The sequence below is a fragment of the Dama dama genome, chromosome 11, assembly GCF_033118175.1.
Source record: "Dama dama isolate Ldn47 chromosome 11, ASM3311817v1, whole genome shotgun sequence".
NCBI lineage: Eukaryota > Metazoa > Chordata > Mammalia > Artiodactyla > Cervidae > Dama > Dama dama.
The window spans coordinates 90,556,060-90,583,629 of NC_083691.1; the positions used below are offsets into that span (position 1 = coordinate 90,556,060).

Consider the following 27,570-nt stretch of genomic DNA (forward strand, 5'->3'; position numbering starts at 1 on the left):
AAGTAATAAACCATTTCTCCTGATTCTAGTTGGAGTCTCACTGATGATGTTGGGAAACTGACAATCTCTTATATTGCTGGTAAGAAAATAAATTAGTACAGCCTGTTTGAAAGACAATTGGCATCATCTAACAAAATACAAAATATATGTGTGCTAAGTTGCTTCAGTCATGTCCGACTCTTTTCAACCTCACTGACCAAACCCAGAGATCAAACCCGTGTCTCTTGTGTAGCCTGCATTGGCTGGCAGGCTCTTTACCACTAGTGCCATCTGGGGAGTCCATAAAATGTATACCCCTTATCTACTAACATCACTCCTAAGAATTACTAGCGATCTGAAAGAAATGTTTATATAAATGCAAAAACATATCAAATGTGCTTGATTCTGCAGTTTTGGTTATAACAAGTAAGTGAAAGCAAGTTAAATATCGATAAATAGTAAGGAAATGGCTAAATTAAGGAGTAGTCCCACCATGGAATACTATGCAGCCACAAAAAGAGTTAGGACCATTATGTAGACTACAAATTTATTTGTAAAAACATTTCAACATTTTGCCATGTTCATTTCAGATTTTTTAAAAAGAAATTAGACTTTATAAAGTAAAAAAAAACCCTGTGTACCCCAGTGGACCTTATTTTGTTCCTCCTACTGCAGAAGGAACTTACTGTTTATCATTCTCCCTCATGTTTTCAGAGTTACAAGGCACCGTTATCATTCTTCAACTTGCTTTTTTACTCAACAACTTTCAAAAGATTTATTCATATTGACATATGTAACTATAGTTCATTCTGACTGCTGTATGTACTGCTGTGGTATATTCTGTTAGATGAATACATCACAATTTATCTACTCACTGCTTGGTGGACCTTTAGGTAATTTCTAGTTTTGCATCATTACAAGCAGTGCTAGAATGAACAGTCTTAGGTCTCCTTGTGCCCACAGGATTGATTTCCCAAGGGAATATTCTCAGAAGTAACATTGCTGGGTCTTTAGATATGTGCATCTTTCTTAGATACAGGCCCACAATGCATTGCTCAATGCCCTTACAGTCAGATACATTTCAGGATTAAGAATTTTTTGGATTTTAGAAAGGTAATATAGTATATATGCCATACGTAACACTCTCAGTAGGGTTTGGGAACGTATTCTATAATCAAATGTATTATTTCTTCTGTGGTGAAAAATATAAATATTCACATTAAGTGAGACAAATAAAGATGACACATAGCTTCACATCAGGTCAGGTTTTGCCACCAAATAAATTAGGAAAGAGAGTTCAATTTTCAGAGCTCTTTGGATTTCTGAGTTGTGGATAAGGGGTTTGGATCTGCATCATCAAACTACTTTCTAAAGTAGTTGTATTAATTTATCTTCCTACAAATGTTCCTCCATATCCTTACCAATATTAGGTAATATCAGACTTCAGGAGTTTTCCTAATTTTATAGGTGTTTACATATTACTTCTGTAATTAAAAGCCAAAGAAAATATAGAACATGGAAGGAGAGATCTCATTTATAACAATAATGACAACATAAAACATCTGTGGCTGTATTGAATAAGAAATGCAAAGAATCTAAATGTAGAAAATGTTAAAAACTGTCAGAGGAATATACATGTGGTGAGTAAATAAACATTTTCATCATTGCATAGATAGGCTTTATGTTATAAAAGTGTCGTTTACCTGTAAATTATTTTATAATTCAGTGCAATTCCAGTCAAAATCACAGTATACCTTTAAACATTTTTTTAAAGATTAAAACTACTCTGGGAGAATACAACATTTTAAAGCAACTATACCTCAAGTAAAAAAAAAAAACTACTTGGGAGGAATAAGTATCCAAATATTGAAGAACATTTTGAAAAAAGAAAACCACGATGTAGGTTGCATGCACACAATGCACGCTCAGTAGCTTCAGTCCGTGTCCGACTCTGTGACATGGACTGTAGCCCACCAGGCTCTTCTGTCTATGGAATTCTCCAGGCAAGAATACTGGAGTGAGTTGCCATTTCCTACTCCACAATGTAGGTTACTAGATATTAATACAAATTACAAAGACAATGGTAACTAAAACAATGTGGTAATGGCTCAGAAACAGAATGATCATGGAACAGTGTAGAAAGTCCAGAAATAGACCCAAGAATAAATGGGAATTTTATATATGATAAAAAATAACACTTAAAACGAAATCAGTGATGTTGGGAGACAACTGGTGAGCCATTTGGAAAAAAAGAAAAAGCTGGGTCTCTGCCATATTCTTCACCTCTAAGTAAAATTCAAACTGATAAATGGCCGCTATATTTAACACAAATATCAGAAGAAAACATGGGTCAATGTTTTTACAGCTTTGAAGAGGGGAAAATCTAAGTATGATGTGAAATCTAAACATCATAAATGAAAATTCCGATAAATTAACGTTCCAAAAATGAAAAAACTTTCTATATGACAAAAAAGCACCATGCAGTGAATATTGTGGCCTGCCTCCTCAATATTCCACCCATCTCTTCCCCATTGCTCAGATGTCTTGCAGTTTGCTTTGTGGTGAGTGTTAATATCTCTTTACTCTAAATTCTAGGGGTAAGAACTAACTGGTTTAACCTACCAAGATAACCCTGTTGACTTTGCCACCATGATTGGTACAAGTCACTCTGGCCTAAGCAGTAAACTCATGAATTGGTCCTGATCAAAAAGAATGACGTGTGATTAAATTTAGGTCTCCAAATAGGGGAGGCACATGGGACAGAAGGTTCCTCACTCATCTCGGAGGGCCCATGGAAGTCAGTTTCCACACAGTGTGGTGTGGTGACATGAAACCTGGAAAAATGACCGTCAGCCACCAGAAGGATAGTGAAATTTAGGATGGCCTTGCTACTTGAAAAGATAGTAGAGAGAAGGAAAGAACCTTGATTTTTTCAGTCATTGAAACAAAGCAACCTTGAACTAACTTTGGACTTTTCAATCAATAGATCTCCTCTTCTGAGTTGGTTTTTTTTACTTGTAGAATGAAGAGTTCTAAAAGATATGGACCGTGAACAAACTCAGAAGAAAAGCTGGGGAAAATATTTGCTATGCAAAAGACAAATAATTGAAATCCCATATATAGACAAAGAGTTACAAATCATATGAACAAGGAAACAACCTATTTTTTTAAAGGCACAATAAATGGATGGCTACTTCATACAAGAGGAAATACAATGAGCAATAAACAATATAAGTGATGCTTAGGCTCACTATAAGGAAGTATAAATAAAACAAAAGGAAATTATTTTTTACTTTTGCAAAAAATGAATCAAGAATATTGAAATTCCTTAAGGCTGAGAATACAAGCAAATTCATACAGTATTGGAGACAGTATAAGTTGGTGATTTGCTAGAAAGGAAGACACACTTTTTATTAATATTTATGGTATTTATAGCCTTTAACCAATCAATTTCACTCCTGAAACTGTATGCTGCAGAAATACCTAAACAAGGCAAAGATGTGTACAGATGTCTTGATATACTGTGAAACGCCTGTGAAATACTGGAGACATCCCAAATATCCATCAATTGGGAATTGGTTAAATAAACTTAAGGTATATTTGTGCACTAGAAATAATTATGAGCTTCACAAAGGATGAAGATATCCTGTATGTTGCCACAAAAATGTTTAAGATACACTGTGTAGAAAAAAAAACCTGTAGTTTAATACACCATAACTTTTTTGTGAAAAAAGTCAGTATATATGTAGTAAAATGAACATCACCATCCTGTGAGCAGTGATCAAATGTGGGGAATGGCCTTCGGGCCCAGTGGGGAAACCTCCAGTAGTCCTGCCGGATCTGTGTGCGCGTGTGCTCAGGCATGTATGAACACGATCACCATCACCGCCAGGACCACATCCCGCCCATCAGGAATTAAAATGCTACTTTGACTTCTCACCTTACTCAATCTGTTTTCAACCTGTTCCTTATTCCGTGGCATACCAAGAGTGGAATGGAACATATCTGCAGAGAATTTTACACGGTAATAAACCTGGCTAAACGTTGGTTTGCTTTTTATTATCACCATATGCTTTCTCAAGAATGTCAGTGACAGAGAATTCCTCTTAGCAAGGAGGGCTGCTCTCACAGTCCCCTCTCTCGATAGCGAATCACTAGTGTGACTTGATGTGGCCACGAGAGCCCATATGCCATCTGCTGGCTGAGGTACTGCGGGGGCCCCAGACAGGCCTGTGACGTCCTTCAGACCTTCGAAGAGCAGAGGCGTCAGCCAAGTTCACCGCCACTAGGAACCACCAGCCTCTGTGGGGCTCAGCTTCCTGCTTGCATGACCTACCGCTACCACGGCAGTCTCTCTGCCAGCTGGCCTTCATGGGTCTTACCCTCACCTCCAACCTGGATGTCCTCAAGCTGCCCTGCGCTCGAACCTTACTGTTTCTCCTCATCCTGGAAAAAAAAGAGACTCTGACCCTTTGGTCTTGCTTTCCCCCATCCCCATCTTTACCTCCCAGATCACTACTTAACCCTCCACTTTACTCCTGAGGGGTACCTCAAAATGTCTTTCCTAAAACTTTGGAAACATATGTGGGGGTTGGAAGGGGTGAAATGGTAGCTCCGAGCTGGTTCTCTGAAAAGCTGGCCAGTCAGAAGCCCCCTTTCCTGTGCCCAGGGAAGTCCCGTTTCCCCAGCAGGCTTCTCTGGAAAAGAGGTTCACTGCAGAGGGCAGGGCATTACTCCATCAGCTTTAAAAATAAGCACTCTACGGAATAGAAAGAAAGAAAAGCCGTCCACCCAGCTTAACCTGAGCCTTGTAACAGAGAGGGGAGTGTGTGGGGAGAACAAGAGGGAGATGCAATTAATTACCCTTAGAAGCAAAGGTAAAAGTTGAAGATTACGAGACCCATTTACAGGAGGGAATAGACCCATCATTGAGCCTAGAGAATGGAAGGATTGTTTAGGGCCAGAAAAGCGTCTCAATGTTCAGATTTCATTCCTTTTCTGGAGCTTTGGGGAGAGGAAGGTCACAGCTTGGGCTTGGAAGGTACACTTAGCAATGGGTTCAGACTGGGAGGGGGGCTGTTGTCCTGGGTTGGGTTCTGGGCCCACAGACTGCCCCCTCCCTAAGGGAACAGGAGCTGAGGTGGGCTGGTCAGTGTGGGGGTCCCCCCTGTGCGGGGGCTGGGGGGGCTCCATTAACATCACAACAGCTGATGTCACAGACCCCCGCAGAGGAGCCGGGGCCCCAAAGGCAGGGTAACCCTAACTCTAGCAGTGATTGAAACAGATAGAGGGGTGGTGCTCCAGCACAATGCCGGGCCCCACCACTCCCCTCCGCCTCCCTGCACTTCCTCGAGAGCCTTTGTCTTCTGGTCTCTTGGGCCTGGAGGCTCTCTCATTCCCGGCAAACAGTGTCCATTAAATCAAAGCTGAGGCCTCCGGGGTAAAGGGTCTGGCACTTTCTCCTCCCTCCGCTTATCTCCCACTGGCTGTTCCCCATCCTCATCTGCCTGGTGAGCAGATGAGACAAGGGGCAAGCTGGAGGCAGCTCCCATCTGTCCCTGGTTCGGGGCAGTTCCCCGCAGTGCAGACGCACCATGAGGGTTGCTGGGCCCTCTCCGGACAAGGCCGTGGGTGAGACTTTGGAGCAGTCAGTGCTCAGGCTCAGAAGCTGTGGGAAACAGTCTGGGTTCAGTTCAGCTTCGACAGCCCAAGACTCTAGACTGGACCTTCTTGCTTGCGATTCCCTCAACCAGCTGAAAGTCTCTCTTCTCAGAAGTACAGGGTCCTCGCGTGCCCCTGGGGACCCTAAACTGGTTCAGGGAGGTCAAGCTAGGAATGGTGGTTGTACTGGTTTTTAGGTGTGACCCGAGGTTCATGTGGAGGCTCCTGGAAGAGGTGGGAAGCAGAGCTGCAGGTCTTGAAAAATCTCCTGCCAGAAATCTGTGAGGCAGGGAGAGGAGGTGACTGCTCAGCGTCTGGCTTTTCCTTCAGGGAGATCTATACTTCCAAAGGGATCTGGTTATTATTCAGGATTTTAGTCCTGAATCTTCCTTAGACATTGATGAAAGCCATGTACCTTCTAGCCAGAAAACTGAGTGGATCAAGCCTGTGTGTATGTACATATATTCCCCCACATACACACTCCAAGGGTGCACAGAATTCTGGTCAAGAACTCCTAAACTTTAGAAGGTGGTATAAGTTTTGGCAGAGGAGGTTCCAAGTGGAATTGAGGGGGGCAGATCCCACCTGAAGGACTGGCTCTACTCTGAGCCAGGTAACTGGCTGTCTGAAGTGATGGCTTGTATCTCAGTGTCTACGCAGGAGTTTGGGGGACCCCAGTGCTATGAAGCCTGTGATGGGCTTGGGGAGGGGAAACTGGGAGGCAGAGATGCCCTGGACAATTCCATATGATGTTGTCACTGCACATTGTGGAATTGGAGGCAAGGGAGGGAAAGGCCTGGAAGAGCTTTTGTGTGTGGCTAGGAAATGGCTAGGCCTTTCGATCATCCGTAGGCCAGTTACACTTCACAGCAAGCCTGTACATCAGGCCCGACTATGGTTCTGCTTTCACTGATAAGGATTATGAGATTCAGGGAGTTCACTGTTCAAGGTCATTCAGCTGGTAAGTGGTACAGCAGGAACTGAAGCCCAGGCCTCTCAGGCATTGAAGCCCAGTTGCAGTGGTCAGACTTGTTACTGAAGAAATTCTCTCCAGCCTGTTCCCATTCCGTGCCAGCCTGGGGCCAGGAAGGCTGGGTGCTGTGCACAGACATTTCAGGCTTTACTCACCAAGGTTTCAGATATGCCTACCAGATTTGTGCACACACCAGACTTGTGCCAACTTTTCACTCTAATGTGGTCTGCACTACATTGAATTTAATTCCTTCAAGGCCCAGCTAATTAACATCCCCATTTCTCTGTGCCCTGGTAGCTCAGCTGGTAAAGAATCCGCCTGCAATGTGGGATACCTGGGTTCGATCCTTGGGTTGGGAAGATCCCCTGGGGAAGGGAAAGGCTACCCACTCCAGTATTCTGGCCTGGGGAATTCCATGGACTGTATAGTCCATGGGGTTGCAAAGAGTTGGACATGACTGAGTGACTTTCACTTTCCTCTGTGCTGCTTCCCTGATGCGAGCCATTCCCACAGCAGTCTGTGATGCTTGTCCCTCTCCCCACCAAGCTCTAAGACAGGCTCATTTCACTCCTTCTTCTAGATAATCCCTCCCGGCTCTGTCTTAACCAGGAGCCTTTCCATGGCAGGGCCAGTGTTCAGAACACAGTGAGCCCCAAGTTGCCTAGCCAGGTACTCCTCATAAATCAGGCAATTCAAGGGTTATTCCTCTTGATGACCATGATGCCAGTGTTAATGGTACAGGCAGAAAAGCCTAGGCCGGTGGTTTGGAATGTTTCCAAGGCCACAATTCAATTTCTTGCCTTGTCTCGCAGGCGGTTTTCTCCTCCCCAGCAGGCTTCTGCCTGCTTTAGTCCCCAGTGCAGCTGAAGGGGTGCAGTGTCTATATCCAGATCACCAACCACGCTCCACGGTGTGAAAGGGGTGGGATAACAAAAATCATGAGACAACACGGTGGCTTTTGAACAGGTACGTAGGCTCCCTTATTTAATAGTAATTAAAAGAGAACATACAGGAGGAATAGACATGCTCTTTCCACGTAAGAGGTTTTCTACTAACCACGAGGCCCATCTGTATCAGTAGCTTTACTGGTTGAGTTTTAAAGAAAAAAGTTCCCTTTAGAGTTAAAAATGGACTTTCCTAAATTTCCCTCATAAATGTGCAACTATTTGTGCAAAATAAAAAGGCCATTTCCAACACATTAGTGAAAAGTAATCGCAAACTCAGGCAAAGGAGAAAGATAAGAGGCAACAAAAGCAGCCAGGTGCAGCATCCTGGGAGAAGTGCGGCTCTGGTGACGAGGCTTCTGCAGCAGGCCCTGGGGAGTGTGCTCAGAGGCCTCATGGGCAGAGTCACGGCCAATGCCAATCTTGGGGACAAAGGGCCTGGGTCTGGGACTAGCTGAGCAAGCACTTGTCAAGTGTGCAGTGAAGCCAGGCTGACTTGGAGGCCTGGGAGACAATGCAAATGCTGGGCATTGCTCCCTGGATGCTGTATATTCCCTTGACCAATGGGAACTCTCTGCTGATTCCAATTTTTACATCCTGTTCTTCCATCAGCAGTGTCATTTAGTCTACTCAGAGATTTTGCCATGTGATACATTAAAACTATTCCAGCTGTCTAAATTACTACTTGCAACCCACTAGGGTCCCCAACCTGACTGTCCCTTCAGGAATATGGATCTGGTTTTCCCAAGAACTCAGCCAACTAGAAGATGGAAAGGCCTCCAAGCACCCATGTTCTCGACTCTTACTGAGGCCTCTGGGGCATATCTACATCTCTGGGCATTTGAGGCCAGATCTCAGGATTCTGGGGGACACAGGCACCCATGCTTTGTACAAGTCCTCTCAAGGGCTGACCTAGCTTGAAGCCTATAGACAAAAATGAAAACTCCGACTTCACCAATTTAAACAGTTTAGACATTTCCACTCCCTGTTTTTCACCTATCCCTGGTCACCAAGGGTGTGTCTCCACAGACAACTCATAGGTGCATGTTGGTTTTGTTAGGCAAGGCCAGAGGCAGACCAAGAGGAAAGAAGGGGTCTAACAAAGGATCTACCCTATGAGTCTTGGGCTTGAGTAAGTGATTTTCTATAGACGAGCTTCTGTGTGCAAGGGGTAAGGTAACCCTGTTCTTCCACCCTGTTCATTTTCTCTTTGTAGCACTGTTTCTCCAGGGTACAGGTCTGAGACCAGACCAACAATGATAATGCTTGAAAGTGACATACTTAAGGTTCCTTCCATTCCACTTCAAAGTCTCAGCACTCAAAGCAAAAGAGGTCCTGCTGTAATTGGGGTCTAGAGAAGGAGGGTGTTTGGGGGCCCTTCTTAAGCAATAGGATTAGAGTGATCATTTCTTGCTCTTTTATAATAAAGTCCAGAATTTGAGAGATGCCATTTTAGGTCTCATTCCCATGGACCCCTGCCTTCCCTTGGCTATGGAAGTTCTGAGTGGCAGCACTCATCTCTGAGCCTCATTCTAAGACCCTGGACCAAGCCCTCAGGATGATTAGCCCCAAGAATGAGCCTCAGAAATCTTCTGCAGAGTCCACAAGCAGCCGGTCTTTCCAGTTTTGAGGAAGTCTGTGTGTGTCCGTGTGCATATTTTCTTCCCCGTGGTTTTTAAGTTGTGCCATGATATTTGGCAGGGGGGTGGGGGTGGGGTGAAATGGAAGCACTGCCCTCCCTAGAAGCAACTCAGCAGCTGACAAAGGTAGTGAAGAATTCTGTTTGATGAGTCTTTCTTCCCACTAATCCTAGCTGGAAAGGCCTGTGTGGCTTATTTGTCATTGTTTGGTGAAGCACAATTATACTCTCGCCAGTAGCCTTAATAGTGACTTCCTGAAGTGTCTTAAAGGGCAGGGTCCGCTGACTGACCTCATAGCAAAGCCTCTGCATTAAGTCACAGGAGCCCATTTGCGACAGAGGACATAGCCAGTTCAGGCTCCTCTGCAAACTCCAGAGCTTGAAGGATAGGATTACAGGCAATCTTTCTCAGACAAAGCCAAAAGATAGCTATGGGGACCTCAAAAGGGGATGGAAGCTTTAGGCTTGAGCAGGAGCTTCCTACCCAGGGTATGACTTGGTGAGGGACAGCTGGGGTGACAAACCATTAGACATGGCTGACCTGCTCTACTTCATGGTGACGGCGGCTCCATCTCGAGGCATCTAGTCCAGCTAAAGCTCTCCCCACAGCACAGAGCTGGTGGCATTTCCTATAGAGATGGTGGCCAGGAAGCTGGTTTTAAAACACAAAGGAATGATTCCAAGTAGTCTTCAGGTCTTACCTAAGCGGAAAGCAAAAGGTCATTTTTCAGGCTTCTGCAATCTGACTACCCCAATGACACTGCTGGAGGAGGCCAAGTCTGAGATTCTCTGTCTATGGAATAACTGTGGACCTATGCCCTGAACCAAGCGCCTGACCAGGAAAGAAGGCAGTGAGAGGGATGGGGGAGGGGCTGGGGCTCTGATCCCATCCACGCTGGCTTTTAAGACCTCCTCCTGGAGTGGGGGCAACCTACAGCTAGCCATAAGGTCTAGTTAGTCCCACTGCGTACCCAGCTCTTCCATGCCCCAGAAAAATCAGGAGTAAAAGCACTGGGGGCAGATCTAGGCTAAAAGACGCCACCCTTGGGGGGACTGCGGTGAAGCTGTCATCTGGTCACAATGGCATGCTTGTTGTCTGGTCAGGGAAAGTCAGTGGACTGAGGGGAAGAAACCTCTGGAACTCCACAGCTGTGTGTTGGTCTTTCATAGACCAAGTAGTAATGTCTTCCAGGCATTAATGTCTTCCTTCCTTGTGTCAGGAACAACCAGCCTCACCTACGCAATGAATGGGGAACCTAGGAGTGAACAGGATGTACTTCATTATCCTGCTGCCTACTCACCTTACCTCCCAGTGCCAAGTACCCATTTTGTTTGTTCAGTTTCTGAGCCCCAGACCTAAGCTCTAGAGCCACGGGTGAAAGGTGGTTCTTCATGCTGGACTGACGACACCACCGTCTCTAGGAAAATACAGTGTAGCCTGACTTCCCCTGAAGCCCAGCCTAGCAACATCTCATGGACTTGCTTACTTTTGTGCCCCTTCTACTATAGGGAAAGGTTATGTGAATACTGTACATAGGTTATTATAAAAAAATACATTTGTTCTCTTTGAAGAAGAATGCACAAATGCAGGGCCAGCCAGCGCTGGGTCCCAGACTCCGGGGCTGCAGCCAGCAGCCTCTGTGGGCCCGAGGCCCGTCTTCACGAGTGGTGGCTGCTGATGAGTCCCCGGAGTTGCTTGGCCACAGTGTCAATCAATTTCTGCTTGTCTCGCTCATTTTTCCGAAACTGTGCAAACATGTTGTTCTTGCGGCTGGTGTCCTTCATCCTAAACAGAGAGGGGAAGAAAGAGAGCAAAGCGTTCGAGGCGGCAATGGTGGCCACTATGTCTTAACCACCACCCGGAGTTGGGAGAGTCCAGAACATTTCCACTGTCAGGCCCATACTCACCTGCTATTCAGAAAGCTGCCCTGCTGGCACCTCCATCCCTCCCACCTTCAGTCACCTCTGGCAAACAGTTGAGAGCCAGCCATGGCCAGCCCCCTTACTATCCATACTCACCCTACCTACTTCCTTCCTTTCTATGCCCAGGTATGAGCCTATTATAGGTATCTGGCACCTCCTGCAGCCCTGATGGACAACAGGATCTCAGAGAATGTCTAAGGTCTTCTCATTACCCCCTGAACCTACTAAATCCTGCTGGGACCTTACAGCTGGTATTTGAAAGGGAAAGCAGGACAATGCTCTTAACTAGCAATTTCAAGAGAACACGAGTAACTGAAAGCCACTATGCATTTCTAAACATTACTCTAGCTGGCAATTCTATCCTACTCCTAACAAAACCAAGGGCTTGACTGATCTCTTTTCCTTTGCCTCAGAATAGAGGCCCAGAGACAGTAAGGTGGTTTGGAGGGCACGCTGCTGAGGAAGCAGGTGCCAAAAGGCTGAGCCACTCTCACTTGAAAAACCAGGGCTTTAGGCAAGAGAAGCCCCTGAGGTCTCAATGGCTGCTACACCTTCAGATCTTGACCTTTGGAAAGCTTTTTAACTGGCTCCTGCTAAAGCTCCTAAGATGGCATATTCCTAAAGCACAAACCCTGGGCAGTTCTGGCTGTCAATTCTGCAGATGGAGAGACCTAACTGGAAAGCATGGATGAGAAGGGGAAGGCTAGGCCGAGGTTCAGAGGAACCCCAAACCTGACTTAGCTGTTGTGACAGATCCTAGGAATCTTTCATTCCCCTGAAAGGGGTCCCAGCCCCTGGTATTTGTTGGTGATTATCAACTTTGGCCCCAGCCTCTGTACACTGGATCTCCAGCCCACAGATAGTTCTAATGGTAGAGAAAGAAGGACACTGCCCAGACTCATTTATCCCTGGGGTCGGCCGAGGTGGCTCCTCACGACCATCCCTCAGGAGCTCGGCCAGCTCTCTGACTTCACAGCTCCCTGCCCTGCATGGAGATGGGTGAGGAGAGGGGATGGAAGGAACCTGGCACCAAGGAGTAAACTACTCCTGGGAAGACTTTGGCTAATCCTGGACCACTTTTTCCTGTTGGGAGGCCCCGTGCAGAGGGATGGACTAGAGAGGCCAGAAGGTCAGAGAGTCCGTAAGGACATTTATATCCATATGGTAGGGAGGTTCTGATGAGCATCCTAGCTTTATGGCTCTGGCTGATGGTGACAGCCACAAGCGAATTGAGACTTCTCTCTCTGATCTAAGCTTTAGGGCCTTGAGCCTGGAATTACTCATCAAGCACACTTAGAGATGGCATATAAGGTACAACCACCCACATGTGGAGGTCCGCGCTTGAAAGGTAGGAAGAAGGAGAGATGACAGAGGTTTAGAGGTTTAGGTTGAAAGAAAGCACAAAGGACCTCCAGGCTATCATGATTACCGTATCTGGTCCCTCAGACAGTAACTGCACCATGATGTTTGTGGAACTGGCTTGACTTAGGATTATTTATCCCAGACAGCAACTCCTCTGCTGGATATACTATATATCTAAATAAAACCAACACTAAACAAAACAAAAAGAATAATAAAGGAAGAAAAGCACTTCTGACCTTTATAGGGCATTTAATTTAACATCTTATGTGATCATTAGTTTCATGACTCCTCAAAGCAGCCCAAAGACAGAGATGGCTTTCAACTCCCTTAGGGGAGGTCCAGGAATAAGGCTGGGGGGAACAGGAGAAAAGGGTAGTCTCTGGGCCCCAGAGGCCAGGATTTCTTAGCCATTGAGGCCTGCAGTGGGGATTACTTGAAGGAGAAACTCGGGTGCCCTGAGGGCTGATGGCGGCATGCTGGCTTGTACCAGGCAATGCTCTGAGACCAAAGGAGAGCCTCCACCCCATCACACTCCGTGTGCCCAGGATCTGGATCTGCTTTGGCCCTGGACACCTCTCAAAGACGCAGGTCTTTGTATCTTTCCACATCTCATCCTGCTAAGAAGTGTCAGGTTGGTGTTGTATGTAAGGAGAGAAGGTTAGCACTCCCCTTGACAAGGATGGAAGAGGCTCTCGGGCCTGACAACATGCATACGGTTAAGGCATTGCCACCTACTTCGTGGCATCTAACCACTGTTTTTTTAATAAGATGGATAAAAATGGAGCCCATTATACAGAGTGAAATAAGCCAGAAAGATAAACACCAATACAGTATACTAACACATATATATGGAATTTAAAAAGATGGTAACGATAACCCTATATACAAAACAGAAAAAGAGACACAGATGTACAGAACAGACTTTTAGACTCTGTGGGAGAAGGCGAGGGTGGGATGTTCTGAGAGAACAGCATTGAAACAAGTATTATCAAGGGTGAAACAGATCACCAGCCCAGGTTGGATGCATGAGACAAGTGCTCAGGGCTGGTGCACTGGGAAGACCCAGAGGGATGGGATGGGGAGGGAGGCGGGAGGGGGGGATCGGGATGGGGAACACATGTAAATCCATGGCTGATTCATGTCAATGTATGGCAAAAACCACTACAATATTGTAAAGTAATTAGCCTCCAACTAATAAAAATAAATGGGAAAAAAAAAAAAAAAAGAAGTGTCAGGTTGGAAAGGAGAGAGTATGGAGCTCTGGAGGTAGAGCTGGCTGTGGGAAAAGCAGGAGAGGGTCAAGTTGAGAGACCGATTCCTATGAGGCTGGGAAATGTGGATTTCAGTGATCTGGGTGGCCTCTGGCCCGACTGTGTTTGGAAGGGAGCTTTTAAATCCTGCTGATCACCCGGGGTACGTACATGGCACTATCACTGGCTAGGCCTCAAGAATGCTACTGAGGGGCTGATTATTTTTGCCTGTTGTTGAGCCACAGGAAGCAGATAAGCCAGTGCTTGCTGGATCTAGAGATTCTCAGGAGCAGAGTAAGAACTGTTGGGAGAGGCACCTGGCCGAAGGGAATCCCAAAGCCCGTCTGAGCACATAATGAACAGAACTCCCGAGCAGCAACGCAAAAGCCAGAGGGTGCTGAGAACGTGGGTGAGGCCTTGCCTCTGAGAAGGAGTCTTCTATGGGACATCTTGAAGCCTGGGCCTCACCACTGGGAGGGCGGGAAGACTGCTGAGGAAGCTCCCTTGTGTCAGGGCTGGATTTCAGGCCCTGGACTAGCAAGTGTTGAGTGTGCCAGGAAGGTGGGCGGGAGCAACCTTTTACCTGGCACTGATGGGGGAAAATCCCTGTCACCACTCCCAGCCCCAAAGGAACTGGTAAGCCAAGGGTCACTTGAAGGACCAAGGAGAGAGGAGGCAGCCAGCCAGCTGGCACCGGGCTGGTTTAGCAGATTAGTATGTCAGGGTGGGGACAACTCACGGGGCAGGGATTTTAGTGTAGTCATTAGTGTCAATGAGGAAACCAGAAGGACTTGCCTCAAAGTAGTGGAAACGGCCCAAGTGAATAATATACTTACTCTCTAGATATCCTAGGGAAGAAGGTCATTGGGAGAGAGAATCATGGGAAACAGAGTTAAAATGGAAACATGAGTCTCTGTCTTGATCTGGAAAAAGTCAATTCTGGGCTCTTAGTGACTTGGCTCCAAACACACATCTCTGCCTCCTGCTCTACCTCCCCTCCTTCTCTCCCCCATGACAGCCTTTAGTAGGAAGGTACCCCTCAGCCTCTCCTTCTGCCTAAGGCTTCACTCTGGCCTCCTGGACTCTGATCCTTGCCTTCTTAGGATTTGAGACCTGCCTGACTGGCTATATATAAACACTATACTGTCTAGATGCAAGGCACTCTTCTAAGAAGCTTCTAAGAAGCTAAGAGTTTTATCTAGTTTGATGACAAGGAAAAACTTCCTTTTACATGGGTCTTTGTCTCTGGTCTGCCAGCTCTCAACTAGGTAAGCTAAAGCCAGGGCCAGGCTACAACGCAGTGCAGATGCCAGCATCTGGGTGATACATCGGTTAGGGAGATGTTCTGGAGCTGGCTAACTCAATCTCAGCAGCAGCAACTCTGCTTCAGAGATGCAAGAGTCCTACGGCAACCACTTTTGCTGGCTAGTGACTACTGAAGGCAAGAGTTAGACACTTCCAATGCAGCTTTCTTGGGCTACTCAGCATAAGAAAGCTCAATCTGACAGAGGCAAGGGTTGGTGGGGCAGCTGAAATAATTTCAGGAGATTCTTTGCTAGGAACCACAGAAGCCATCTGTTCTGTGGGGATGCTCTCCATCCATCATCACACCCCAGAATACTGGGGCTGGCTCACTGTTCACCAGGCTGATCTGAGCCCCAAGCTAAGGCATCTTCCTTTCTCCTCCTGTCATCTCTAGGTAAGCTCTGAGGTAATGTCACAGTTCCCCTGACCCACACTTTCCTTAGCTTGCTGGGGCTCAGGGATTAAGAGGCTCCAAAAGGAAGACTGAACTGCCAAATCCAGTGATGGAAACTGCTGACAGCACCTGTGGTGGCTTTAAGAATGGAGCCTCTTTGCCATCTTTTCAAGGTAGTGGCAAAGAGAAAATTATCCTCTGTACCAATCTCCCCTCCCCACAACCTCACCCCTCAAAAGAGACCACAGGATGGGTACTCACTTCTCAAGCAGGGTCAGAGCTGTCACAGGGTTTACCCGGAGGTACTTGCAGGTGGGCTGACCGTAGTCCGCAAGGTAGGTTGACCAATCCCACTGGATGAAGAGATCCAAAAGCTGTAAAATATCCAAACCCCCACTCCAGTAATTAACCAGACAGATAAGACAAATCAGGATTTCAAAAACTCCTAGCACCCTTCACTACCCACTAGATTTGAAAAATAAAATTAAAATTGTAATATGAGAAAGAGTATGATTCTTCCCTGATAGCTCAGATGGTAAAGAAACCACCTGCAGTGCAGGAGACCCGGGTTTGATCCCTGGGTTGGGAAGAGCATCTGGAGAAGGGAATGGTTACCCACTCCAGTGTTCTTGCCTGGAGAACTCCATGGATGAGGAGCCCGATGAGCTATAGTCCATGGGATTGCAAAGAGTTGGACATGACTGAGCGACTAACACACACACAAGAGAAAGAATGGCTATAGTAACAAAACTAAGAAAATAAACGGGTAATTACTGCAAGGTAGAGTCATCTCTGCCTGAAGCACTGCACTGCTGATGCTGGCTCTGAGAGCTCTCAGAGGCAGGCCTGGAAAGAAACTGGCACTGGACTGAATCAAAACACCAGGCTATCATAATAATCACCCATTCACTCAATAAATACTTACAAAATGTCTTCCATGTGCCAAACACCATTCTAGGAGCTCAGAATTCAGCCATGAACAAATAAAGGTGGGTGTGTCCAGTGCCCCATATGCAACTATATGAGCTTTCAGGTTGAAAGGTCTGGGTTCAAGTATGAATTTCATGACTTGCTGTGTTGACTTTGCTAAGTTACTCAGTGGATACAGACACATGCCAAAAACGAACAGGATATGCAGACAGCACAGAAACACACTGAACCAAGACATAAATGGACCTTATAATATTTACATGAAGGCAATATACAACACCTGTGAGGACACTGGTTGAACAGACAGAAATCTGCTAACTAAATACATTTTGTCAAAGGCTTTGCTTATCAGCCAGCTTTAGCCTCAGGTATCTGTCTAACAAATATTTAAAACTCATAACTAAATAAAGCTAAAAAAGAAAAAAATCAGTGTCTTTCAAAGGTGGGGTAGGGGTGATGAAAGGGAAGCTGTTAGCTCCCCTGTATAAACTTTTAGGGGGGGTCACTGCCCCAGACTCACATCATTACATAGAAGAAGGGCCTTCAAGCAGTCTTTCTAGCAATGAGATACATATAAGTACTTCTGGACTCAGGGCATTTCCCTACTTCTCCTTTTCCAAGAGATAACAGTTGAAGAAGATAGGTAGATGACAATCTCTCTGTGCAGAACTAATGCAGAGAAGCCAAGAGTCAAATTCAACGCCAGAGTCTGGGCTCTTAGGCGTACCTTCCTCCTCTGTCTTCCTCACTGGGGAGCTGGGCAAACAGGCAGCGTGGGCCTTGCTCTGTTGGCCGTCTCCTCTGCTATCCATTCTCTTAGAATAGATGTTAAGAACTTCATCAGGATGGAAATTGGCTGAAGTCCCAAAACTAAAACAGAGAAAAGCCCCTACACCCTCAGCCAACAAAGGGATACTAAATATGAGAGGAGACGGGGAGAGAGACAGACATGTTGGTTGGCCTGGGTCAGCAAGGCCCCAACAGCCCTCTCAGGCCTCTTTTAGGTCATGCTTATTTTAGTTGGCAAGTAAAAGGGCTTCTACCACTTCCTTTCACTGCCCCAAGGCCTCACAGAGCTCTCTTTTAGAAGAAAAATTTCCCTGACTTCCTATCCTAATCTTGGTATTTCCAGCCTAAAGACCCCTCGAGACAGTTCCTCCTAGGGAATGTGATAGGCACTCGGAGTGTCCCTTGTTTTAAAGGTCTTCTACAAGTAAGATTGTGCTTTTCCCTCAAACCCCAAGGAAAGAAACTATGGAAAAAGATAGCATTTTCTTAATTAGTTTTTTTCCTCTTAGAAAATTAAACAAAAAACGTTGGGAGCTTTTTGCTGTTTGCATGCTAGGGACCTAACAAAAGAAACATGAAAGAATAACAAATAAGTTTAATTGGAAAAATTTGAAAACCTGATTTCTTAAAGCTATTTTAGGTATTATTTCTCAGATGTGGACATATATATCTATATCTATATACATTTAATAAAACTAATTTCATTTTGTTCTCTACTAACAGAATCCTAATTTCAGTGATGGAATTGATGGTATCAGCATTTTCTGATTTACTGCAAAGAACACCATGTCTTTCTGGATGGTGAAACCTGGGTAAATCACCAATAGGGTGTGGAGGGCAGTTCATAACTTAGTTCCAAGGTTTCCTATTTTTAAATTCTTGCCAAAGTCTCTCAATGCCAGTACTGAGCCTACAACCTCTGGGATGACAAGCTAGCTAGTTTTTCCCACGCTTGGCCTGGAAGCCAAACAACTCTACTAAGCTCAACCAGCATTAGCCTACAGCTCACACTCTGGGTCTATGCTGCTTTCCAGAGTCCTTTTCAGTGGCCTGAACCTAGATCTGGTGGTCTCCTCTAAGACAGATGGACATAAACTAGAGTCTGGGTAAGACTTAGCTAAGTCAACCTGCTCTGGGGTGCAGCTCTACTGGATTCCCTAGATCAGAGTTAGAACAGGAGAACAAGAAAACCAGTAGGCCTCTTTATCATGGCACTTTGATCTCCAGACTATGATATTCCGAGGTGAATTAGGCCTCTCAGCCTAGTTCGCTGCATGCAATTGCCTTGTAAGATCTCAATAAAGTCTCTCCCGAGGATGAACATTCTGTCATCAGTGAACGTGTGTCATCATGATCACATTTTAATTGTTTATTTCTAAAAGTTTTCATTTTGGAAATAATTTCAATTTATCAGAAAGTTCTAAGAATAGGCATGGTATAAGGAGCACTATATACCCTCCTCCCAGATCCATGCATCATCAATATTTTACCCATCATGCTCCATCATTTGTGTTCTTTTTTTTTTTTCACATATACAGTATTTCTTCTTGGAGTCTCTTAAGAGTATTACACATCTCATGGCCCTTTATCCCCAAATATGTCAACATTCCTAAGAATTGGGGCTATTCTCAAACATAATCACAGTATGGCTTTTAACTCTAATAAATTTAATTTTGATACAGTTCATACTCTAATTTTATAAATTGACCCAATAATGCCCTGTATAGCTTCTTTGTTTGTTCAGGATCAGGTATTACATTTAGCTAGCTCTTGAGTCTCCTTTAATCTGGACTATTTCCACAGCCTTTCTTATATGATATTGACATTTTTTAATAATATCAACTCTTCAAAAGTTCCCTGCCTCCTTTTTCATCCTAAGTTTTGACTTTCCTAATGCTTTCTCATCATAAGATATAAGATATGTGTATCTGGCCAGAATCCTACATGTGATGCTGTGTTGTCCTCAGGGCATCACATCTGGATGTGCACAATGTTCATGCGTCTCTCAACGGCGACATTAATTTTGTTCACCCAGTCAAGATAAGCTGTTGTCTGATTTCTCCACTGTCCAGATATTTTCTTTTGTAACTAGGAAGCAATTTAGGAGATCATGTGAACATACTGTTCCTGATTAGAATTTTCTATTAGATTTAGCATCTATTGAAGATGCTTCTCCAATTTAGTCTTCACTATGATGGTTTCAAACTGATTCCATCCTTCCCTCCACGTTTATCAGCTGTCACTCAGCATTTGACCATAAGCAAGCGCTCACTTCTGCTCCACTATTAATTCATCTATTTTATTACTGGTATGGATTCATGGGTTTCCACTGTTTAATAGTTTATATTCATTACTATACCTAATTACTTTGGTGCTCAAGTTGTCCCAGATTTAGCAGTGGGAGATCCTTCAAGCTAGAACCTGTGCCCTTGTGGCACGTCCCCATGATTTTTTTCAGGACTTCCTTACTTTCTGGCATATTAAGGTGGTGCAGGTTCATCTTGTATCTATCATGCTCAGTTCTGAAATCAGCCCTGGTTTCTTTTAGTGGGAATGTTATTAGAGATCAAGATTTGGGTGCTAGGAGAGCTCATTGCTACTACGGGACAATCTATGGGGTATTAAGCCCTCTCAGGAGACACAGCTAGGAAATATATACATATAAATATATCCACACATACACATACATATGTGTGTACATATGTACACATGCACACATATTTTATATATCATGAGTTTACACCAATACCTCCAATTCTAATCATTCTCAGAGAGTTCTTTCTTGCCTTCCTCTATGTCACATGTCCACAGTTAGAATTATCAATAACATCATCTCATCTACTAATTTGCTCAATAATACATCTAAAATTGGTTCAGAATTGTTTGTATAAGCCACTGCAAAATAAACCTACTAAAAAATAAGGTCAAGATTTGTTTGAAGTTCTCCCTCCAACCTAACACTGAGTGGGTAAAATCAAAACCTATGTTCATAAGCCACTTGGATTAGTCTTTTTTAAAATTCTCCCTTCAGTTTGGTTATGGTATTCATCTAAATAAAACCGGGTTCATTTGTTTCCATTTAGGCTCCTTCCTCCCATCCTTTGTAATTTATTTTTTTACACATGTAGGACACTAACATGCTTCCAAAAGTCAAACTATACAAAAATGTTAACTCAGAAAAAGTGTCAGTCTTTCCTTCTTGTATCCCTTTTACCCCAATTTCTACCACGCCTTATAGGTGCCCAACTCCATTGTTTGTGAATTTGCCCTTACTATGTTTCTATTTGTAAAAATAAACAGATACACATTTTATTCCTTATTTCCTCTTCTTTCTTTCACAGAAACTAGAATACTATGTATGCACCTTAAGATATTTTATTTCTTCACATTTACAAGCAGGAAGGGGTTGGAGAAGAAAAAGGAGAAGTGTCAAAGGCAGGAGACTGAACTACTCTTCAAACTTTACTGAGTATCAATTTGTAATTTTTACCATATTCTCATGCTGCAAGTGTAATTATTAATTTAACATTTTTGCATTGATTCACATTTTGGTATTAAAAAATTTAAAAGAACACTTTACACCACTATCATAAATGGGAAACCATTCTAACTTGTCGTAAATAGAAGATAACTCAAATATCAGTGCAACAATGAGATATTCGCTTTATCATCACAAAGACTACAAAGGGATAGCTTTCTTACAACAATGATTTCATGTTTAATGTGCATCTTGGTACTATCTAAACCTGTACTCAGTTTAGATATGCAAAGTACATCATGCAAAATGTGGGGGTGGATGAATTACAAACTGGAATCAAGATTACTGGGAGAAATAACAACCTCAGACATGCAGATGATACCACTCTAATGGCAGAAAGAAAGGAGGAACTAAAGAGCTTCTTAATGAGGGTGAAGGAGGAGAGTGAAAAAGTTGGCTTAAAACTCAACATTCAAAAAAAGAAGATCATGGCATCAGGTCCCATCACTTTATGGCAAATAGATGGGGGAAAAGTGGAAACAGTGACAGACTTTATTCTCTTGGATGCCAAAATCACTGTGGATGGTGACTGCAGCCATGAAATTAAAAGCCGCTTGCTCCTTGGAAGAAAGGCTATGACAACGCTAGACAGTGTATTAAAAAGTAGAGAAATCACTTTGCCAACAAAGGTCCCTCTAGTCAAAGCTATGGTTTTTCCAATAGTCATGTATGGATGTAAGAGTTGGACCATAAAGAAGACTGAGCATCAAAGAATTGATGCTTTCATACTGTGGTGCTGGAAAGGACTCCTGAGAGTCCCTTGGACTCCAAGGAGATCAAACTAGTCTATCATAAAGGAAATCAACCCTGAATAATCATTGGAAGGACTGAGGCTGAAGCTCCAATACTTTGGCCACCTGATGCAAAGAGCCGACTCACTAGAAAGACCCTGATGCTGGGAAAGATTGAGGGCAGGAGGAAAAGGGGGATACTGAAAAGAAGATGGTTGGGTAGCATCACGACTCAACGGACATGAGTTTGGGCAAACTCTGGGAGATAGTGAAGGATAGGGAAGTCTGGCATGCTGCAGTTTATGGGGTTGCAAAGAGTCAAACATGACTGAGCGACTAAAGCAACAACTCAAGAGACACCTCAGATGGCCTTCTGTAACTCCGCTATTCCATCCAACCTGTGACAGTGAAAGTTGCTCACTCGTGTCAGACTCTTTGTGACCCCATGGACTATACAGTCCATGGAATTCTCTAACTGTTTCTTTCTCCAGGGGACCTTCCCAACCCAGGGATCGAATCCAGGTCTCCCACATTGCAGGCAGATTCTTTACCAGCTGAGCCACCAGGGAAGCCCAAGAATACTGGAGTGGGTAGCCTATCCCTTCTCCAGGGGATCTTCCTGACCCAGGAATCGAACCAGGGTCTCCTGCATTGCAGGTGGATTCCTTACCAACTGAGCTATGAGGGAAGCCCTTCATCCACCCTCTGTTTTGGTATTAGTTTGTGGCTTTAGCCAAGAGTTGAGTGATGACTGTGCGCCTGGACCAGTGTTAAGTGGTGTATGGGCACAAAGAAGCACCTGTAACAGATGTTTTCAGCAAGAATTAGTCTCATTATGAGAGAAGATCAGAGCACACCTGGGCCCTGTGTCCTGGGATGGTCAGGAGGGTCCACAGCCAAAGGTCTGGTTTGGTTGGTAAGACCTGGGAGGCTAGATGGGCAACATGCTAAAACAACCACAGGAATAGTTCACTTCTCTCATCCCCAGGAACCCTCATTAGAGAGTGGGTTTCCATGTAATTGACTTCTGATGAATTCTTACTTCTGTGTCAGAACATTGTTAAAATTCTTGGTTTTCCATGTGATGACTTCTCATTGAATTTACAGAACCATGTTGTGGGCCTGCACCATGTTCATTCTATTTATATTTCTTAAGAGTTGCATAAAAATTATAACCTTCTTAAGTTTAAAAAGTTCAAGTGAGTGGCTTCTTCTAATATTTACTATTAGGATTTGAAACATAAATAATAAAGCATATTTGCTTGTCTCAGATTGTCTTAATGAAGACATAAACCACTGAATTCAGCAAATGTTTTTAGAAGCATCTAGTATGTGGAAGGACAGGGACTGGCTTTTTAAGTGATGTTAAAATATGTGGTTTCCCCCCACAAAGGAGAAGAAAAGAAAAACACAAATAACTGTAATCCAAGCCAAATGGTTTAAATGCTATTAAGTATTCCTCTTCTTTTTGAACTATCACGTGAACATTTTACAAGGTTTTTCACTTAGAACAAAATTTAAACAGCATATATAAACTGTGGTTCGGAACGCGCGCACACACACACACATATGCATTGGGTTTAAATTTATTTTGATTACCAGACAGTGTTTGAGGTGATGAGAATCACATCAGCAAAAACAAATGTGTTATGATTGTATCTCTGTCACTGAGTCAGATATGGAAATTTGCCTGCATTTTATTACCATCAGTCACAGACTTTTTTTAAAAATTTTATTTTGAAATAATTTTAGACTTACATACAAGTTGCAAAAATAGTTTTGACAATTCCTCTAATGCCCAGCTTTACCCAGCTTCTCTAATGTCCACGTATTATATTACAATGATAAGAACCAAGAAATCAACATTGGTACAATACTATTAAGCTATTTCATTCTATTTTCACCAGATTTTCCACTAATGTCCTTTTTCTGATCCAATTCAGTATCCCACTGCATTTAATCATCATGTCTTCTACAACTCTTCCAGTATATTTTCTCATTTTTATCTTTGAAGACCTTGACACTTATAAATTACTCTTAGTTATTTATTTTGCAGAAGGTCCCTTAATTTGAGTCTGCCCAATATTTGCTTATGGTTAGACTGAGGCAGTAGTTCTCAATGAGGGGAGACCTTGCCTCACATGGGACACCTGGCAATATGTCTAGAGACATTTTTGGTTTTAACAAGGCTGTGGTGGTAGTGGAGGTGATGTTTCTGGCATTGAGTGAGCCAGGAATGCTGGTAAACATCCTGCAGTGCTCAGGACAGCCCCTACAGCAAAGAATTACCAATCCCAAATAGCAGTAGTGTCAAGGTTAACAAACTTTGGATTGAGGTTATGCATCTTTGTTTTGCAAAAGCACTATAGAAGTGAAACTGTCCCTTTCTTAGTGCATCATATCAGGTGTACATGATATCCACATGTTTCACTATTGGTGATATTAACCAATAATGATCACTTAGCTTAGGTGGTTAAGTTTCTCTATTGCAAAATTATTATTTTTACCTTTGTAATTAATATTTTTTTGTGGGAGATATACTTTGATACTAAGAAAATATCCTGTTTCTCCTCAAACTTTTGTCCACTAACGTTAACATCCACTGGTAGATCTGTCTATAACAACATTTATGATAAATTAATAATGCTAATATATATATAGGCTATTAAATGAAATCCTCCTATGAGAAAAAGTGTTGTCCCTTCTTCTCCATTTATTTGTCCATTTATTTATATCAGTATGACCTCACAGGTATTTATTTTACAGATTATAATCTAATACAATCATTATTCATACTGTTGTTCAAACTGTTCCAGCTTTGGTCATCAGGGATGCCCGCAGACTGGCTCTCCTGTGTATTTTCCATCTGTCTATCCTGTCTTGAACAATTCCTTACTTGCTGGTGCTATAAGATGTGCCAAGCTCATCTTGCACTTTCCCTGTCCCTGCTTTGGAACCAGTCACTTCTCCGGAGCTCCGGTTCCTTGTATTGGAGAATAGTTTTTAGAAACCAAGATCTGGGCCCTTAGCATGCTCATTCCTATTGTGGTGTTATTGTTTCTAAGCTCTGTCAATGGACAGAGCTAGGAAACATATGTATATTTATTAACATATCTATATTTACTTCTGTATCTCTTTGTGAATATATTTTAAAATCATGAGTTCATATTTTATGTCAGTTCATATTCCAGGCCAACACCACAGGATTCAGTCTACCTTTCCTTCTTTCCTTATTTATCACTTCTTTCTCTGACAATGAGAAACCTGGCTCTCATTGTATTTTACTTACTGGTTTCATCCTGGTACAGTCTAAAGTAGTTTCAGAATTGCTAATCCACATCCATGTGAGAAAAGCAAGTTTACTAACTGTAGTTCAGTACTTTATACAGTTCTTTAAGTCGTGTCTGACTCTTTGTGACCCCATGAACTGCAGCACGCTGGGCTTCTCTGTCCATCACTATCTCCCTGAATTTGCTCAGACTCATGTCCATTGAGTCAGTGATGCCATTCAGCCATCTCAAAATTACTTAGGTTAGTTGTTTTCTTCCTCACTCCTTTCAATATGATTATGCTATTCTCTCACAATTTAGTTAAGATTTATTTTTCACTGCTTGTGTTCCATTTTGGACCCCCTCATATTCTAGTTGGTTTAAATAATTTATTTTGGTGAATGAATCAGAGTTCTATAAAAAGTATACTCAGAAGTATCGTTCTTTCCTCATCCCAACTAAGCTGCTCTATTCTCTGCATTTCTTTCTACATCTTTTCTATTGACTCTTCACAGGTGACCAATATGGCTCCTGGTTTATCCTTTTACTTCTTTTGTACAAATGAGAAGCTATGTGTACATTTTCTTATATCCTCTTCCTTTTCACCGGAAGGGTAGCATGCTATAGATACTCTTCTGCACTTTTGCTTTTTTCACTTAATGGTACTCCTAGCACTCACAAAGGTGCTAATTCCTTATTAATCATATTCTTGATTTATTCATATTAGTGCAGTTTTTGTAAGCTATATAAGCCATTTTCAAGGATGGATCAAACATTATTTTGGGGGGCATTTTATCACTTAACTGGTGGAACAGGAGTACTGGATATTTTCAGAGCAGAACATACTGATAAATGTTACGGCTTCTTCAGTCAAAAGCAAACTCAACCAATCATCAATGACGCTTTGACCTCTTAACACAGAGTTATTTGTTTATGGTATTTATCAGAAAAACTACTGTAGTAGTTGATGTGACATCTTATAAACTACAAAGGTTAATAAAAAATTATAAATTATGTGATTATTGGTTATTATACAAAACTGTGTACAGTAGGAAGGGATATGACACGGAAAGATATCAGGTTATACTAAACAAGCTATTAATTCTAGGAATAGCTTTTTTTCTTCCCCCTCTTCAATGAATTTTAGCTATATGACTTCTAACTAGGGCTTTGGCAATTCTAAAGCTGTCTCTAATACATTTTCATTGTTTCAGAACATGCTCATGGCTTTCTAGGACTTAAATTACAGTTCTGATTTCATGGGGTGGTGGGGGGTGGGCAGAGTGGGGAGGACAAAGACTCAGAAAGGATGAGTAAATTGCTGAAAGTCACAAAGAAGATAAGTAGTAGACATGGCTTGATGACTTCTACTCCCCAAGACGCCATAGCTGTCTAGTTTTAAAAATCTTCATGGATTCTGGGTAAAGCACTTGCCTAAGGCTAGGTCAAAGTTCTGAACAGACCTTCATTTTTTATGGCAGCTAGGAAAGACTAGCAAAATTCAAATGCGTCAAAGTGCAAACAGCCAGACAGTGAGTTAACTGGACAGAGTGTAGATAGCATCATAATGGTAGAACAAATGCAAACTTCTAGGAAAGACCTTAGAAATGAGATAGCAAGATAAGCATATTAACATACATACTTGTTCATGCTTATCAACATACATACTTCTCCAACAGAACATGCAGAAGTGATTCAAATGGATGAGCTGTTCATGGGTAAAGGAGAATTACAGGTTAATATTCAAGCAAATGGTCCCGAGGGTGCTCTTGTGTTCTCATAGTCAGAAAGGATTACCATCCCCCCCAAGCTCAGAAAGTAAAAATGAAAAGATTAGTGAAGAATGCCCTGCTTGTTCCCACTGCTGTTGTTTAGTGCCAAGTCGTGTCCACTCTTTGTGACCCCACGGACTGCAGTGCGCCAGGCTTCCCTGTCCTTCTATCTCCCAAAGTTTGCTCACTACTAGACTAGTATTTGTTTCTAAACCAGTTCATACCATGCTTACTTTTGGTGAGGAGAATTGTTCTATATATTCTCACCTTCACTGCTAATTCTTGAGATATGAGTCTCATCTCCCATGTTGACGGGGAGCTTCACAAGGACGGAGATCATGTTTCCTCCTTCTGACTACTCCACAACAGGGACTGGCATAAGGCTAGATTACCAGCAGGAAGTCAGTAAAAGCACGTTAAATAGAATTAAAATAGGTAAAACTGACACTTTATAGGAACAATATTGGTTAGATGATGGGATGGACTTAGAATTTATTTCTCAGAACAAACCTTCCAAATAGACTAAACCTAGGGTCCTTCTGACCAGCACTAGAAAGAAGGTTGTCTGGGCAAGAAGGAAACATCAACGGAGCAATAAGAGCTATGACAAATGAGTGGGAACGAAGGGGAAGATCCTGTGACTAGTGATGGGAATTCAGCAGATGTTTGGCTTCAATGAGTTAACTGGGCTGGCTTCCAGCAGGCAGCATGGGGCCCACCTCACGTTAGGGAGAGCTTCCTCTTAAAGATTCCACGGGCAACAAAGGACCACAGGCATGAAGGTACACACAGACAGACACAAAGACATACTGACCAGAGCCATTTCTCTTTTGCCTAGAAGCGATTTTCTTTACATGTTTTCTATTGAAAAAGCACACTGAGTCCTGTAGAGAACTGTGCTCCCAAAGTATGTCCTTGAAGTAAACTTGATACATGAAAATCTGAACTTGCACATTATATATACTCCAGAAGAAATCTTCATGTTAAACAGGTTAGATGACAAAATGATTTCAAATAATACACTCCTCTGGAACACTCAGCATATAGTCTAAATGACAAAATTATAAATATGCTACCTCTTCAGAACATGGCTACCATATAAAGTGCAGTC

At 43.1% G+C, this 27,570-nt stretch overlaps 1 protein-coding gene and 1 non-coding gene across 6 annotated transcripts in view; one reads left to right on the forward strand and one right to left on the reverse strand.

Moving 5' to 3' along the window:
• Positions 1 to 7,565: 7,565 nt before the first annotated feature.
• EXOC6B (exocyst complex component 6B) overlaps positions 7,566 to 27,570 on the reverse strand; it is a 662,376-nt gene continuing 642,371 nt past the window's right edge. For all 5 annotated transcript variants that reach the window (XM_061155703.1, XM_061155706.1, XM_061155701.1 and 2 more), the window contains 2 exons: positions 15,692 to 15,804; positions 7,566 to 10,982 (listed from right to left, as the gene is read on the reverse strand). In XM_061155703.1, the coding sequence (XP_061011686.1) occupies positions 10,856 to 10,982; positions 15,692 to 15,804 (240 nt within the window). In that variant the 3' untranslated portion in view covers positions 7,566 to 10,855. The remainder of the gene's footprint in view (positions 10,983 to 15,691; positions 15,805 to 27,570) is intronic.
• LOC133065741 (U6atac minor spliceosomal RNA) lies at positions 13,117 to 13,242 on the forward strand. Its single transcript, XR_009694997.1, has one exon. It is a non-coding gene; the product is annotated as a U6atac minor spliceosomal RNA (small nuclear RNA).